Source organism: Falco peregrinus, chromosome 6, assembly GCF_023634155.1.
Source record: "Falco peregrinus isolate bFalPer1 chromosome 6, bFalPer1.pri, whole genome shotgun sequence".
Lineage (NCBI taxonomy): Eukaryota > Metazoa > Chordata > Aves > Falconiformes > Falconidae > Falco > Falco peregrinus.
The window spans coordinates 93,625,492-93,637,847 of NC_073726.1; the positions used below are offsets into that span (position 1 = coordinate 93,625,492).

Sequence of the window (12,356 nt, forward strand, 5' to 3'; positions counted from 1 at the left end):
AATTAGTGAAATGGGAGACCTGGCTACAACCAACATGGAGAAGACAGAGGTACTCAGCAACTGTTTTGCCTCAGTCTTCACTGGCAAGTGCTCTAGTGACACAACCCAATTCACAGAATCCAAAGGCCCGGACTGGGAGAATGACATATCACCCACTGTAGGAGAAGATCGGGTTTGACACCATCTAAGGAACCTGAATGTGCACATGTTCATGGGACCTGATGGGATGCAGCTGAGGGTCCTGAAGGAACTGGCAGATGAATTTTCTAAGCCCATATCCATGAAACTTGAAAAGTCATGGCAACTGCTGAAATTCCTAGTGACTGGAAAAGGGTAAACATAGCTCCCATTTTTAAAAGGGAAAAAAGGACAACCCAGAAACTGCAGGCTGCTCAGTCTTCCCTCTGTGCCCAGCAAGATCACAGAGCAGATCCTGCTGGAAACTATGCTAAGGCACATGGAAAACTAAGATGTGATTGATAACAGCCAATGTGGCTTCCATAAAGGCAAATCAAGCCTGACAAACATTGGCCTTCTACGGTGGAGAATCTACAGCACTAGAGGATGAGGGAAGAGACTGACATCATCTATTCATGTGAGGCATTTGATACTGTCCAGCACAACATCCTTGTCTCCAAAACGGAGATACATGGATTTGATGGGTGGACCACTCGGTGGATAAGGAATTTGCTGGATGGTTGCACTCAAAAAGTTGCAGTCAACAGTTCTATGCACGGGTGGAAGCCAGTGATGAGTGGTGTCCCTTAGGGGCATATTGGGACCAGTATTATTTGACATCTTTGTCAGGGACACAGACAGTGGGATTGAGTGCACTGTCAGCAAGTTCGTAGATGAGAATAAGCTGAGCAGTGTGGTTGATACTCTAGAGGGAAGGGATGCCATCCAGAGGGATTTTGACAGGCTAGGGAGCTGGGCCCGTGTCAACCTCATGAAGCTCAACAAGGTCAAGTGCAAGCACCTGGGTTAGGGCAATCCCAAATGGATACAGGCTGGGCAATGAGTGGATTGAGAGCAGGCCTGCAGAGAAGGACTTAGGTGTATTGGTGTATGAAAAACTGACTATGAGCTGGTAATGCGTGCTCACAGCCCACAAAGTTGGTTGTATCAAAAGTAGTGTGGCTAGCAGGTCGAGGGAGGGGATTCTGCCCCTCTTCACTGCTATTGTGGGACCCCACCTGGAGTACTGTGTTCAGCTCTCAGGCCGCCAGCACAGAAAAGATGTGGACCTGCTTGAGCGAGTCCAGAAGAAGACCACAAAGATGATGAGGGGTCTGGAGCACCTCCCCTGTGAAGACAGAGTGAGGGGGCTGGGGTTGTTTAGCCTAGGGAAGAGAAGGCGCCCAAGAGACCTTCAGGAAAGATGGGGAGGGACTCTTTATCAGGGAGTCTAGTGATAGGATGAGGGGTAAAGGTCTTAAACCAAAAGAGAGTAGATTCATATTAAACATTAGGAAGAAATTAATTCTTTATGAGGATGGTGAGACACTGGAACAGACCATCCAGAGAAGTTGTGGGTGCCCCCTCCCTGGAAGTGTTCAAAGCCAGGCTGGATGGGCCTTTGAGCAGCCTGATCTGGTGGAATGTAGCCTTGCCTAAGGCAGAGGGTCAGAGGTGGATGTTCTTAAAGGTCCCTTCCACCTCAAACCATTCCATGATTCCTTCTACGATTCTAAAGTGGTACGAAGCAGCGGGAGCAAAACACTTCAGATGAAAGAGGCAAGGGCTTAATTAACATGAGGTGTTGGCAGGCAGGAGCTGCTAGGTATTTAGATGCTTCATGAGGAAGGAATGTCAGTGGCCCCCCAGGGCCCTAGGACACAGCATAAAAGCCTGCGATGCTCCAGGGCCTGCATCCTCCTCTCTTGCCTCCCTTTCCTGGACAAACGAGGTAAGCCTAAGTCTGCTCCATCTCTCCCTGTGGGCTGAACGGCTGTCATGATGGCTACTCAAGTTGATCCTTGGGCTGCCTCAGCTTGGCCCTGCAGTAGAACTCTTTAAGGGCTGTCACCTCTTTCCCTTTTGATGGGGCTGGCTGGGGAAGAGGAGGGGGTTCTTTCCAGCAGAAGGGGATCAATGGGGCTCAGCGGCAGGGAGGTGTGCCCAACAGACCTGCCGCCAGCAGATGGTCTCTAACCAAATGCCCCAGTGCATCCAGTGCCTTCTTCAGTGCAATGTTTTTTCTGGAGATGGGGTACGATCAGTAACCCACAGGTGCTTGAAACCCACTCTGCTGGCTCTTACTCCAAAAGTGAGTCAGCCTTCCTGTGCCGTGCCACTTGCAGGGCACAATGAGGGTCATGGCACACGTAGGCACGCTGTCCATTTTTAAAACAAAGTGTGTCCATGGAGAGAGCTGAGGAAAGGAAGGGCAGACCAATACCGAGGTTCGTGCTCACTGCCTGCTCTGTATTTCAGCTTTGCCTCCCTCATCAAGAGATGTCTTGCTTCAGACCCTGTCCTCCATACCCCTGTGGCGCTTATGGCCCAACCGCTCTTGCAAGCAGCTGCAGTGAGCCCTGTGTCGCCCGCTGTGCAGACTCGACCGTGGCCATTGAGGCCTCCCCAGTGGTGGTGACCCTGCCAGGCCCCATCCTCACCTCCTTCCCTCAGAGCACAGCCGTGGGATCCTCTCTGTCAGCTGCTGTTGGGAGCTCCCTCAGTGCTGGGGGTGTTCCCATCTCTTCTGGGGGCTCCTTTGGTCTGGGGGGGGCAGGGCTGTGTCTGCCTATCCCCCGCTGCAGTCTGAACTGCTGAAGATGGTGGATCACCCCCTTTGGAGTGAGAAGGAAGACAGAAACCCTGCAGCAGCTCAGGCATTCCCTTGCCTTAAAGGCAGGCTGGGTGTCCTTATCCCACCTGGCAGGAGGGACCTGTGCCTGCTGCTCCTCGCTGTATGGCAGACACCCCACCCCCCCCCAGCCATGTCTCCTCTGGCTCTGGTTTCCTCTGAGCCCCCTCAAGAATGGGCTTGTTCTCTTCTGCTTTGCTGAACCTCCTGATGAGACAGGGGAGGGTGCTGTAGTTGGGGACTGCTCTTGGGCCTGGGATTGCCACCAGGTAGAGCAGAATGGGAAAAGGCAAGTGCTTTGTGTGCAGTTCATCCTTGAGAAATGGGCCATTCTCTCTCTGTACCTTCCCAAACCCTGCAGACATGTGTCTTGGACTCTGTTCTGTGCCACTGCATTTCCTCCTTCTCATTAAAGACTTCATGCAGCATCGCTAGAGACTCGTGGTGGTTTGTTCTCCTCCTCCCTCAGTCAGCTACCCGCTCTGCAAGGGAGAGTACTCCTTCTGTCCTGAGCTTGCCACCAGTTGCAAAAAGAGTTCCCTGAACTTACACCAAAGCACTAGAAATTAAGGAAGCAGGCAACAGAAAGACTAAAAAACATCAGAAGAATGGAGCAAGAGTCTGCAACCTGGTGATCACTGCCCTGTGATCAGCGCTCCGCCAAGACTGCTGCAGTACCGACCTCTGGGAGCCGGGTGGCAGCAGCGCTCCACCGACCCTGTGCTGAGCACTGGCCGGGATCTCGGGCCTGTTCACACCGCCCGAACACGGGAGCTGCTCGCTGCGGCTGCAGGGTTCACTGCGCTCTGCCCTTTGCCCACTCGCAGCCCAGCCGCTACCAGCCGTTGCCTCCGTACCAAAAAGCAACCACGTGGCTCGAGCGGTTAAATCCTTTGCATCTGACAACTTTTAACAGTCCGGTGATTCTTTCTGTCCCTGCCCCCACCCCATTACCGAGGGACAGCCAGCAGCATGGGGAACCCACGGCACAAGGCGCAGGTGGATGGTGGGGTCCTACGGATAAGCCCCAGTGATTGCTGTTGTTAAAGATGCTTTAGTCACAACTCAGAGCCGGGCCACCACCCCAGTGAGTGGCAGAGAACCAAGCGATACTGCACAGCTTATATATGCTTATCAGATCATTAGTCAATGTCTGAAGTTTTTAGGAGTTTCCTTTGGTCCTGTCAGTTCTGCAAATCCATCACCTGACTCTGTCCCAGGTGATTCACGGGTCCCTGGTCTCCAAGTAATTCTAGAGCTAAAGTGGTGACAGACATCAACTCTAGGTCAGATGATACATGCCAACACTCACCACTGACCCAGGGTGGCAACCTGCTCCACTACCTCCTGACCTAGGAAGCCCCTTAGGGAATTAGAGCAGCACTTCGCCAATGGAAAAACCAGAATGGCATGACACAGTGACTCAAAGATCTACAATGGACCCCTTATGCCTACAGAAACTGGTGCTAAAAACACAACAGATGAACAAGAGAACATTAACTGCCATGACTGATGCCAGAGCAAACCTCACTGGCCACTTAAGGAGAAGGGCAAAACCAGAATAGTAGTAAAAGCCTGCATGCCCAGGACTGTAATAAAAGAAAAAAACCCTAGCTGGAGATTGTTTGAGCCCAAGTAATACACGTCCTCTTCAGTTGCGATCTGAGTTAAGATGTAAAACAAATATCGTAATACACCCATATCAATTAGTTGCAACGGCTCACCTCTCACTGTGTCTGTTATGGGGCGCAGGTTCTCCCACTTGCCTCAGCTACGCTGGGTGCCAGTTGTTGCAGTCGGAGCCCAAATCAGTCAGCCTCACATGGGGCACCCACTGTTGCAGCACAAGCAAGCTATCAGGCTGCAACAAGGCTTTTATGGTCAGTCAGATTCTACTCTCCATGCTTTTTGCTCTTCCTCCAGAGGTCAGACCACACCACTCCCCCCCCCCCCCCCCCCCCATCTCCCATACTCCTCAGGGCTATTTAACTACTTAGCAAGAACAAGCTACAGCGGCACATTGTCCATGTCAATCAACCCACTGCCTTGGCAGCAAGGCCACAGCTGCAGATTATCAATGCTCATCAACCCTCTGCCTTCACTCCTCTACACGCTTCTCCAAGAAATTCCAGGGAAGACAGTGACAGAAACCTTTGTTAGAACTAAGTGCCTGGTCAATGCCTCCAAGTAACAGCATCCGTGACGTCCAGACAGACGGTGAAGGGGATAGATGGATCCAAGAATTATATTAGAGAGTGAGGTAAGTAAAAGGCACAGAGAAAGGGAGACCTCTTGAGTTCTGGAGAGTATATTTTGATGTACCCAATTTCTGGTTTTGTGGCTCAGGAAGAACATAGCCCAGGTTTTGTCGCAGCAGTTATATGGCCGCAAAGGGAAGGTGAGAGCCAGCAACAGAACTCCTTCCTGGCACCTTCTGTGTGGGAGCAGTGACCAGACATTTTCAGTTTCGGAGCAGGGCTCTGTGAGAGTGACAAAGTGAGGGGACTGTTTCGTGGCCGAGAAGGAAAACCATGACAACACCATACAGGAGGCAATTCCATTTTAATAGTCTCCAAAGTGTCACGGTTCGAAAGGAAGAACAGTAGGGTAAAAGCACGAATATGCAGCCAATACCAACAGAAGTAGCGCTGGTAAGCTTCTCAATATTGCTTTTTGGTATTTCACAGGGAAAAACATGGAGCCTAATATTTCTCATCTTTAAGTTCTTGGGGGCTTTGGGGAGAAGGAAACTGACACTCTTACTAGGTTGTCTGAGAATCACCGTTTACAGTTACTCAATGTCTTCTGGTCTCACAGGATGAGGCAGAGGTATAACTGATTTCTTCTCTATATCTCTGGAAAGAGCTTTCCTCATATCTATGGCAAAAGAAAATAATGCTATTATAAAAGACAGTCATTGCACAAAGCCATATTAAGTGACTTCTCTACTACATTAAGATCATTTTTTGAGATTTCCTAGAATCCTAGAATATCTTGAGTTGCAAGTGACCCGTAAGGATCATTAAGTCCAACTCCATGCTCCTCGCGGGACTACCTAAAACTAAACCATATGACTAAAAGCATCATCCAGATGCTCCCTGAGCTCTTGACAGGTTTGGTGCCCTGACTGAACACCCTTTCAGTGGATAAGATTTTCCTAACATCCAACCTGAACGTCCCCTAACACAGATTCATTCCGTTTCCTGCAATTAAGTTTCGTAACTGATGTACTCTTCAGTAGGAAAAGCTATCTAAAGCAGTATACAGAATCCCATTCATCAATGACTATCTGAACTTGTTTCATATTAAAAAAAATACAAACAGGCTCAGGAACCCTCAACAGAAGAACCCTTCCATTCAACTTAAGGCACACCAACCACTTACCGTAAGCATCTTCATCTGGCTCTCCGCTGCTAGCAGAGTAGTACTCCAATACCGTCCGGTACACACTGTAGCCGAGCTGCTTATACATATTTACTGCAACCTGATTAGACACTCTCACAAAGAGATCAACGAAAAATCCACCCTTTCTTTGGAAACATAAAACCAAACAAAACCCATAGTAAGGAATAGCAAGTGAATGTATTGCTAAATAATCAATAACTTGTAATCAGACCAAAAGCAGGTCTGATGATGTTATATGCTAATTAAACACCTTTCACACTGCAGTAACAGATGCACTCCTTTCCCAAGGGACAAATCCTCTATAAACTCAGATTTTATTCTATTTTTGTCACATAACCATCCTTTTATACCAGCCCATGGGTTCAGAATTATGAACAGAAATTCAAACAGGGCAAGCTAAGCACTCACACAGGTCTCATATACATAATAAAAATTTTATTTAAAAAAAAATAATTAAAATCCACATTTTCGATTGCATTGGCTTAGGGACTGCCTCCTTCAGCGTTTGTGGCAGGGGGCAGTGGCAGAATGGGTCACAAAGTTTAGTTGCCTAACACAAGGCAGCCCTTCTCCTCACAAGGCAGATTCTTCAAAACGTACTATTTTCCAGTTTTACCAATTACAGTGGGGTTGCCCTACTATCATGAGTTCAGGACATTTCCCTGTGGGTTCATTTGACACTCAAATTTTCAGCAGGTACAAACAGCCAAGCACGACATAGAAAGTAAGCTAAGCTACTGTCTACCATACAGAATTGGTTCTAAGGCTGCCTGCAGGAATTGCAAAAAGCCCACAATTACTGAACAAGCATGCTGGAGACCCTACGGGAAATCGTTGACATGTCATGAAACTCTTGCTGTCAAGACAAGGACCTTTTACACAGAATCTCTATTGGAATTTAGGCTACATCCTACTCATTCTGGCAAGTTAGCTTTCACAGAAACCCTGAGATCTTACACTGCCACGCAACATTTTCAGTCTTGTTCTCTAATTACAGGGAATCCTCAGCGAATCAGAACACTACTTAAAGCAAAATTCTGGGTCTCTTTCATTCAAATCAAATGCCTAAGCCATGGACAGGTGTCTGTAGAAAGATTACTTTTAGAAGATTAAAGATAAGCACAGTACTCACTTTTCCGAAATTTCTTCCAGTAGTTCCATCAGTTTAGCAGCCAAACCCAGCCGTCGAAATTCTGGTGCAACAGAGAGAGCAGTAACATGTCCATGCCACTCTTCCCTAGCCACAGAGCCTTCTGCTTTACCCATTACTGCGAACATACAGAGCATCAGAGCAGGAGCACCTTGGGAATAATGCAGCACACACAGCCACACGACTTTACAAAAGAACCAAGCAGTCCCCAAACAAACATTGCAATGATCGTGGTAAAGGCTTAAGCAGTGATTCTATGTTATTACTCAGTGATTCACAGCCACTAAGTTTCATTTTGATGAAGTATTGCAGTTGTTTCTTGATTAATGTAAATAAATAAATTTCCACAAATTCACTGTTTGAGGCATGACTCCCAAATGCAAGTTTTAAGCAATTCTTGTGAGTCTTTAACTGAGTGGAATTCATGACCAAAGTAAAGGAGGGCTAGAAGCCCAAAACTCACTCACCATCCCAGCAATTGCTGAAGACTTTTCATGACTATGGAGGAATAGAGGTTGGGAAACTTTGCCAATGTGGCAAGAGAAAGCAAAGGCCCTAGAAACACTGTATGTTTAAGGGGGAAAAAAAAAAGGGGGGGGGTTGGGTGTGTGTTCTTCATAGTTCCTTTCCTTTCTACACAGAGCCAAGCTACTGTTAGCTCATTAATGAATACTCAGACTTCCACAGGGTACTCTTATAAACATCAGGCACTGCTAAATAAGCAACTGATGCGGTGGGTACAGAGAAACCTTCCGTACAGCAAACGCTTTAAGCTTTACTGTTAAACACTTCATTTCCTGGGTCCCTGCAAAGACTCTCATTCTGTGTCCACCTTCCCAAACCCCCCAAAATAAGGGAAAAAACCCAATTGGAAAGAACAAACAAACCAACAGTTCTACTCTGAATGAGTTCTGAAAAACAAGAATATCCCACAGCAAATAAGCAACTGAAATCTGGACCCAGGGCATTCCCTTACAGGACAAGGCAAAACCCAAGCCCAGCATTTTCACTTACTGATGACTAGCAGCGTGTGAGGTTAGAGCTGAGTGCGGGCACCTCATTTCGTGAGCACAGAAGCACTCGTACTTACACATTCACCCATGTAACACCTGGGCGGGCGTTACCGCAGCCGAGCCTCCTTGCTGCGCTTGGAACGCCACACCGAAAACTACTGCCATGAGCCCTATACAACACGCTTAGCCACTTATGGAATGGGAAGACACTGCATAACGTTTCTCCTCGCTGCGGAGTATCTGGAAAACACGAAGCCTAAGAAAAGCCTTACAGCCCCCCCACACCGGCAAGGCGGCGAGACGGCGGCCGCGCCACTCACTGTAGCCCATCAGCTCGCCGCCGGGCGCCTCGGCCACGATGAAGTACTCGGGCCAGTGGGCCAGGTACTGCAGGTAGAAGGGTGTCCCGTACTGGGGCACGCAGTTAAGGAGCAAGCTGCTGCCGGCCGCGCTGGGCCCCGCGCCTCCTCCCCGGCGGCCGGCGGCAGCGGGAAGGATACGGTCTCCGTCAGCGGGTCCAGGTTGCTGCGGGGGGAGAGCGTCGCTCACCACGGGCCCGAGCTCCCGCGGGGAGAGGGGGAGCCCCGCGTGCGCCCACGGCCCGAGCGTGGCGGAGAGCGGGCGGGGGACTCAAGGCAGGGGAGAGGGGACGGGAGGAGGCGGACGGCGCTCACATGTTGTTGAAGCGGAAGAGGTCATCGCAGGTGAAGGCACGGAGCGTCGTCATGCTGCAGCTGCTGGCCCTGGTCCGCCGCCCCGGAAGCGCTCCTGTCCCCCGGAAGCGCTCCCGTAGCCCGAGAGCCGCTTCCCTCCCGCCCTGGCGGGAAGGCAGCGGCGCGGTCTCGCTGGGAGAGCTGCACCCGCGGGCCCCGAGAGCGGCAGGCGGGCGGCTGGGAACGTTGTGCCCGCCTGCGGCGGGAACGGGCCGGCAGTGCCGGGAGACCTGGCTCCGGGGCGCACGTTGCGCGTGTGCAGCGCCCAAGGGCGGCCCCGCGGCGCGCACACCGCCAGCCGCCGGCAGCAGAGGCGGAGACCTGGGTTCCTCTTGGTTTTATCTTACCTTCTATAAGGGACAGTCTTAGGACAACTCTTGTAACAAACAGCGTTTTGCGAAAAATACAGCCTCCTCTCCGCTTCGGCAGCTTGATTTGGTTCACTTTCCCTTACGCGCATGCACACCCCTCACTGCCTCTCTAATTGTTGCAAGAGCCACGACAACAGCACAGTATTATTTTTTTTTTAATCTGGCTCACCTATCTGCCAGTCCTCACCCAGCAGACTTTGTGCACTCTTAGTTTTGTGGAATTAAGAGAAATGGCCTCTCCCCACCGTGATACGGAATCCTCACCCAGTTTGTGGTGCTGCAGCTCCAGCAGAGAAAGAACGATCCACTGAACTTAAGGCTTGCCTGGAAGGCTGAGGCTGCAAGGATGACAAGAGACACATCATGGGGAAATGATAACAAAAAGATTTGATTTAAGCTGCTGCAGGCAGCATCTTACCGTTTTGCAGTAGGTACTTTCTGTGAATTCACAAATAATCCCCTAATGTAACAGTAACTTTTCGATTAAAGTTCTCTATTCTCTGTTAGTAAGGTTTAGGGATTTATTACCTCCAGCTGTTTCCATTACCCTTTCCAGTTACTTCTATATTTCAAAAAGAGGGACTAATTATTAAAAAAAAAAAAAAAAAAAGACTACCTCAACTATAAGCTTTTTCTTGCTTTTCAGCATTTCATAATATGAAACTTCTCGCACTGGAGAAGATGGGGTAGCTTATTTTTGCAAGTCCAAATTCCTTCCTAGGTTTATGTATCATCTGTTTCCTGGCATTATGAGAAGCAAGAAGTGTTTTGCATGGCACAGTGAATACAATGTTCTAATTTTTAAAAGAAACAATTGCACAAGAATAGACAGTGGAATCATCTTGAGGTGGTTTGGGTGCACGTTTCCCTTTTTGCACTCTTTGCTTTCCTTCATTTCATGCCTGAAATTCCGAGTTTGCCTCTCTGCCCTACTCCTTCCCTCCTCTAGCAGAGCCACCATCATATGCAAATAGTGGAATTTTCTTTAGCAGCAAATGTCAGTCTTAACTTCGAAAGAAATGGTTCAGCCATTCAAGATACCTGCCTGCTGCTTTTACTGCTGTTCAGGTCAAGCACACTAACTAGATTGATAATGTTACCGCATCCTTCCTTTGCAAAGATGTTTAAAGTGGGCCGAGCACGATGAAAGGTAGCAGCATCAGAGTGTAATGATACACAAACCATTCAAGTGTGAACCATTTCTTAAAAACAAACAAACCAGAACACAGCACCCAACATTTCAAGTTACAATTCAGTATTACAGTGTATTATGTGCAAAACTCACCTTTCACAAAATGAAATACAAACATGTGCCAGGGGTTTCAGATACATGGCAAACTGACGAAAACGCTATGATCTTTGTATGTACAATACACATGCTGCTCATAACATTTTTGTAATCATCTGCTTCACGTTACACTGCTCAAAGCAGGCCTGGGGAGAATCCCACGTCTCTCTAAAAAGACTAGCCCAAATTGACTTAAGTAGGGTCCTATCTTGGACAAATCTATAGAACACATACATTTAATACCATTTTATCTTTGCATATGTAGGATTGACTTTCACATCTCACCTACTAAGTAACTTAGAACGATGAAATGCTGTAACACATTCTTCAATTCAAGACAAGTTGATGTTGGTGACATACTATACAAACTAGTTAGTGTTCTCCTTTACCTTACTGATCTATTTAACCTTCTGCTAACACAAATAGTATCTGGGATAGACACTGCTAAATCCCTCTGCAAATCTAGACTACTGCTTACATAAAAGTTCCTTACCAACCTCCTCTACTTATTTTCTGCAAGGAGCCTGAACCAGCAGACATAACATGTTTTTATTGTAAATTAAGTTCTCTACATTCTTTCTCTGCCCCTTCTCTACAACCTTTTATTTCAATTTCCTCTTCCAACCCCCTAGTTCTGTCTGAAGCAATGCATATAAACAATAATCCAGATAACAGTACATCATGTTCAGATAAAGGCACTAAAATTGCCAGTGCCAATGTTACAATCTTCTTACAGGTAACAGAAGTTTCATGAGAACTCTCCTGTAACAGGGAAGGAAAAGAAACCGCAGAGACTTCTAATACAACACACTGAAACCAGAAAGAGATTTATTCTTGTATATTAAATGTTAAAATCACATGCATAATTATAGAATACTTTATCATAAAAAAATATATTTCAAAAAACCCTGACAGTTTACCTGCAACTGCTGTAGAATTTCTAATTTTTTTAAATATATATATATAAAACTATGGCGATTCTCTGTAATTAAAAAAATTAGGAAAGGATGCAATCATCCAAGTAACAATGCGTTAACTGATGCCCTGCATCGGACAGTGTTGTCAAACTCATGCTGGTGAAACTCAGCTCATACCAGCCAGTTTACTGAAATACTTGTCTTAGCATACATATACTTGAATCAAAATGACATTCGGCTATAGGGTGAGTGCAAGAAAATACATTTTTGCATGCTACAGCAAGAGACCTGCAAAGGGCCACGGTATAATATGCTTCAAAAAATATGCTTTGTAACAGTGAAAAACTTAAAAATGAGGAACTGGCATGCAAATACACAGCTTTATTGATAATTTTGTATTCAATTTAATAGCAAATGCTTCTGCACAGTGATACTACATCAATGAGAGTCCGAATGTATAAATTTTCAGAGTTATCTTACTAGGAGTGTATATGAATTTATTTCCTTCGGTTGCATGCAAAGTAAGCACAAGTGTAACTATGAGATGAAAACGTGTGAACAAGCATACTGCCACCCAAAAAAAACCATTTTATTGATTTGAATCAATAGAAAACCTTACGCATCACTATTAAATGGCATCAACAGCTGATTCAAAAAGATTTTAGAAATTATTTCCCAATTTGCACAGTT

General features: G+C 47.1%; 1 protein-coding gene and 1 non-coding gene across 3 annotated transcripts; both read right to left on the reverse strand.

Moving 5' to 3' along the window:
• Positions 1–4,044: 4,044 nt before the first annotated feature.
• Positions 4,045–4,129, reverse strand: LOC114011569 (small nucleolar RNA SNORD45). Its single transcript, XR_003553515.1, has one exon. It is a non-coding gene; the product is annotated as a small nucleolar RNA SNORD45 (small nucleolar RNA).
• Positions 4,130–5,352: 1,223 nt separating this feature from the next.
• LOC101916754 (N-alpha-acetyltransferase 20) lies at positions 5,353–9,363 on the reverse strand. 2 transcript variants are annotated; one of them, XM_055807202.1, is made up of 6 exons: positions 9,052–9,363; positions 8,878–8,902; positions 8,698–8,788; positions 7,347–7,515; positions 6,194–6,339; positions 5,353–5,686 (listed from the first exon to the last, which is right to left on the reverse strand). In XM_055807202.1, the coding sequence occupies exons 1-6, from the start codon at positions 9,102–9,104 to the stop codon at positions 5,601–5,603; spliced, it is 570 nt and encodes a 189-aa protein (XP_055663177.1). In that variant the 5' UTR covers positions 9,105–9,363; the 3' UTR covers positions 5,353–5,600. The 2 variants fall into 2 exon arrangements, with proteins under 2 accessions (XP_055663177.1, XP_055663178.1); XM_055807203.1 differs by having other exon boundaries at positions 7,347–7,482; positions 9,052–9,302.
• Between the last annotated feature and the right edge of the window lie 2,993 nt (positions 9,364–12,356).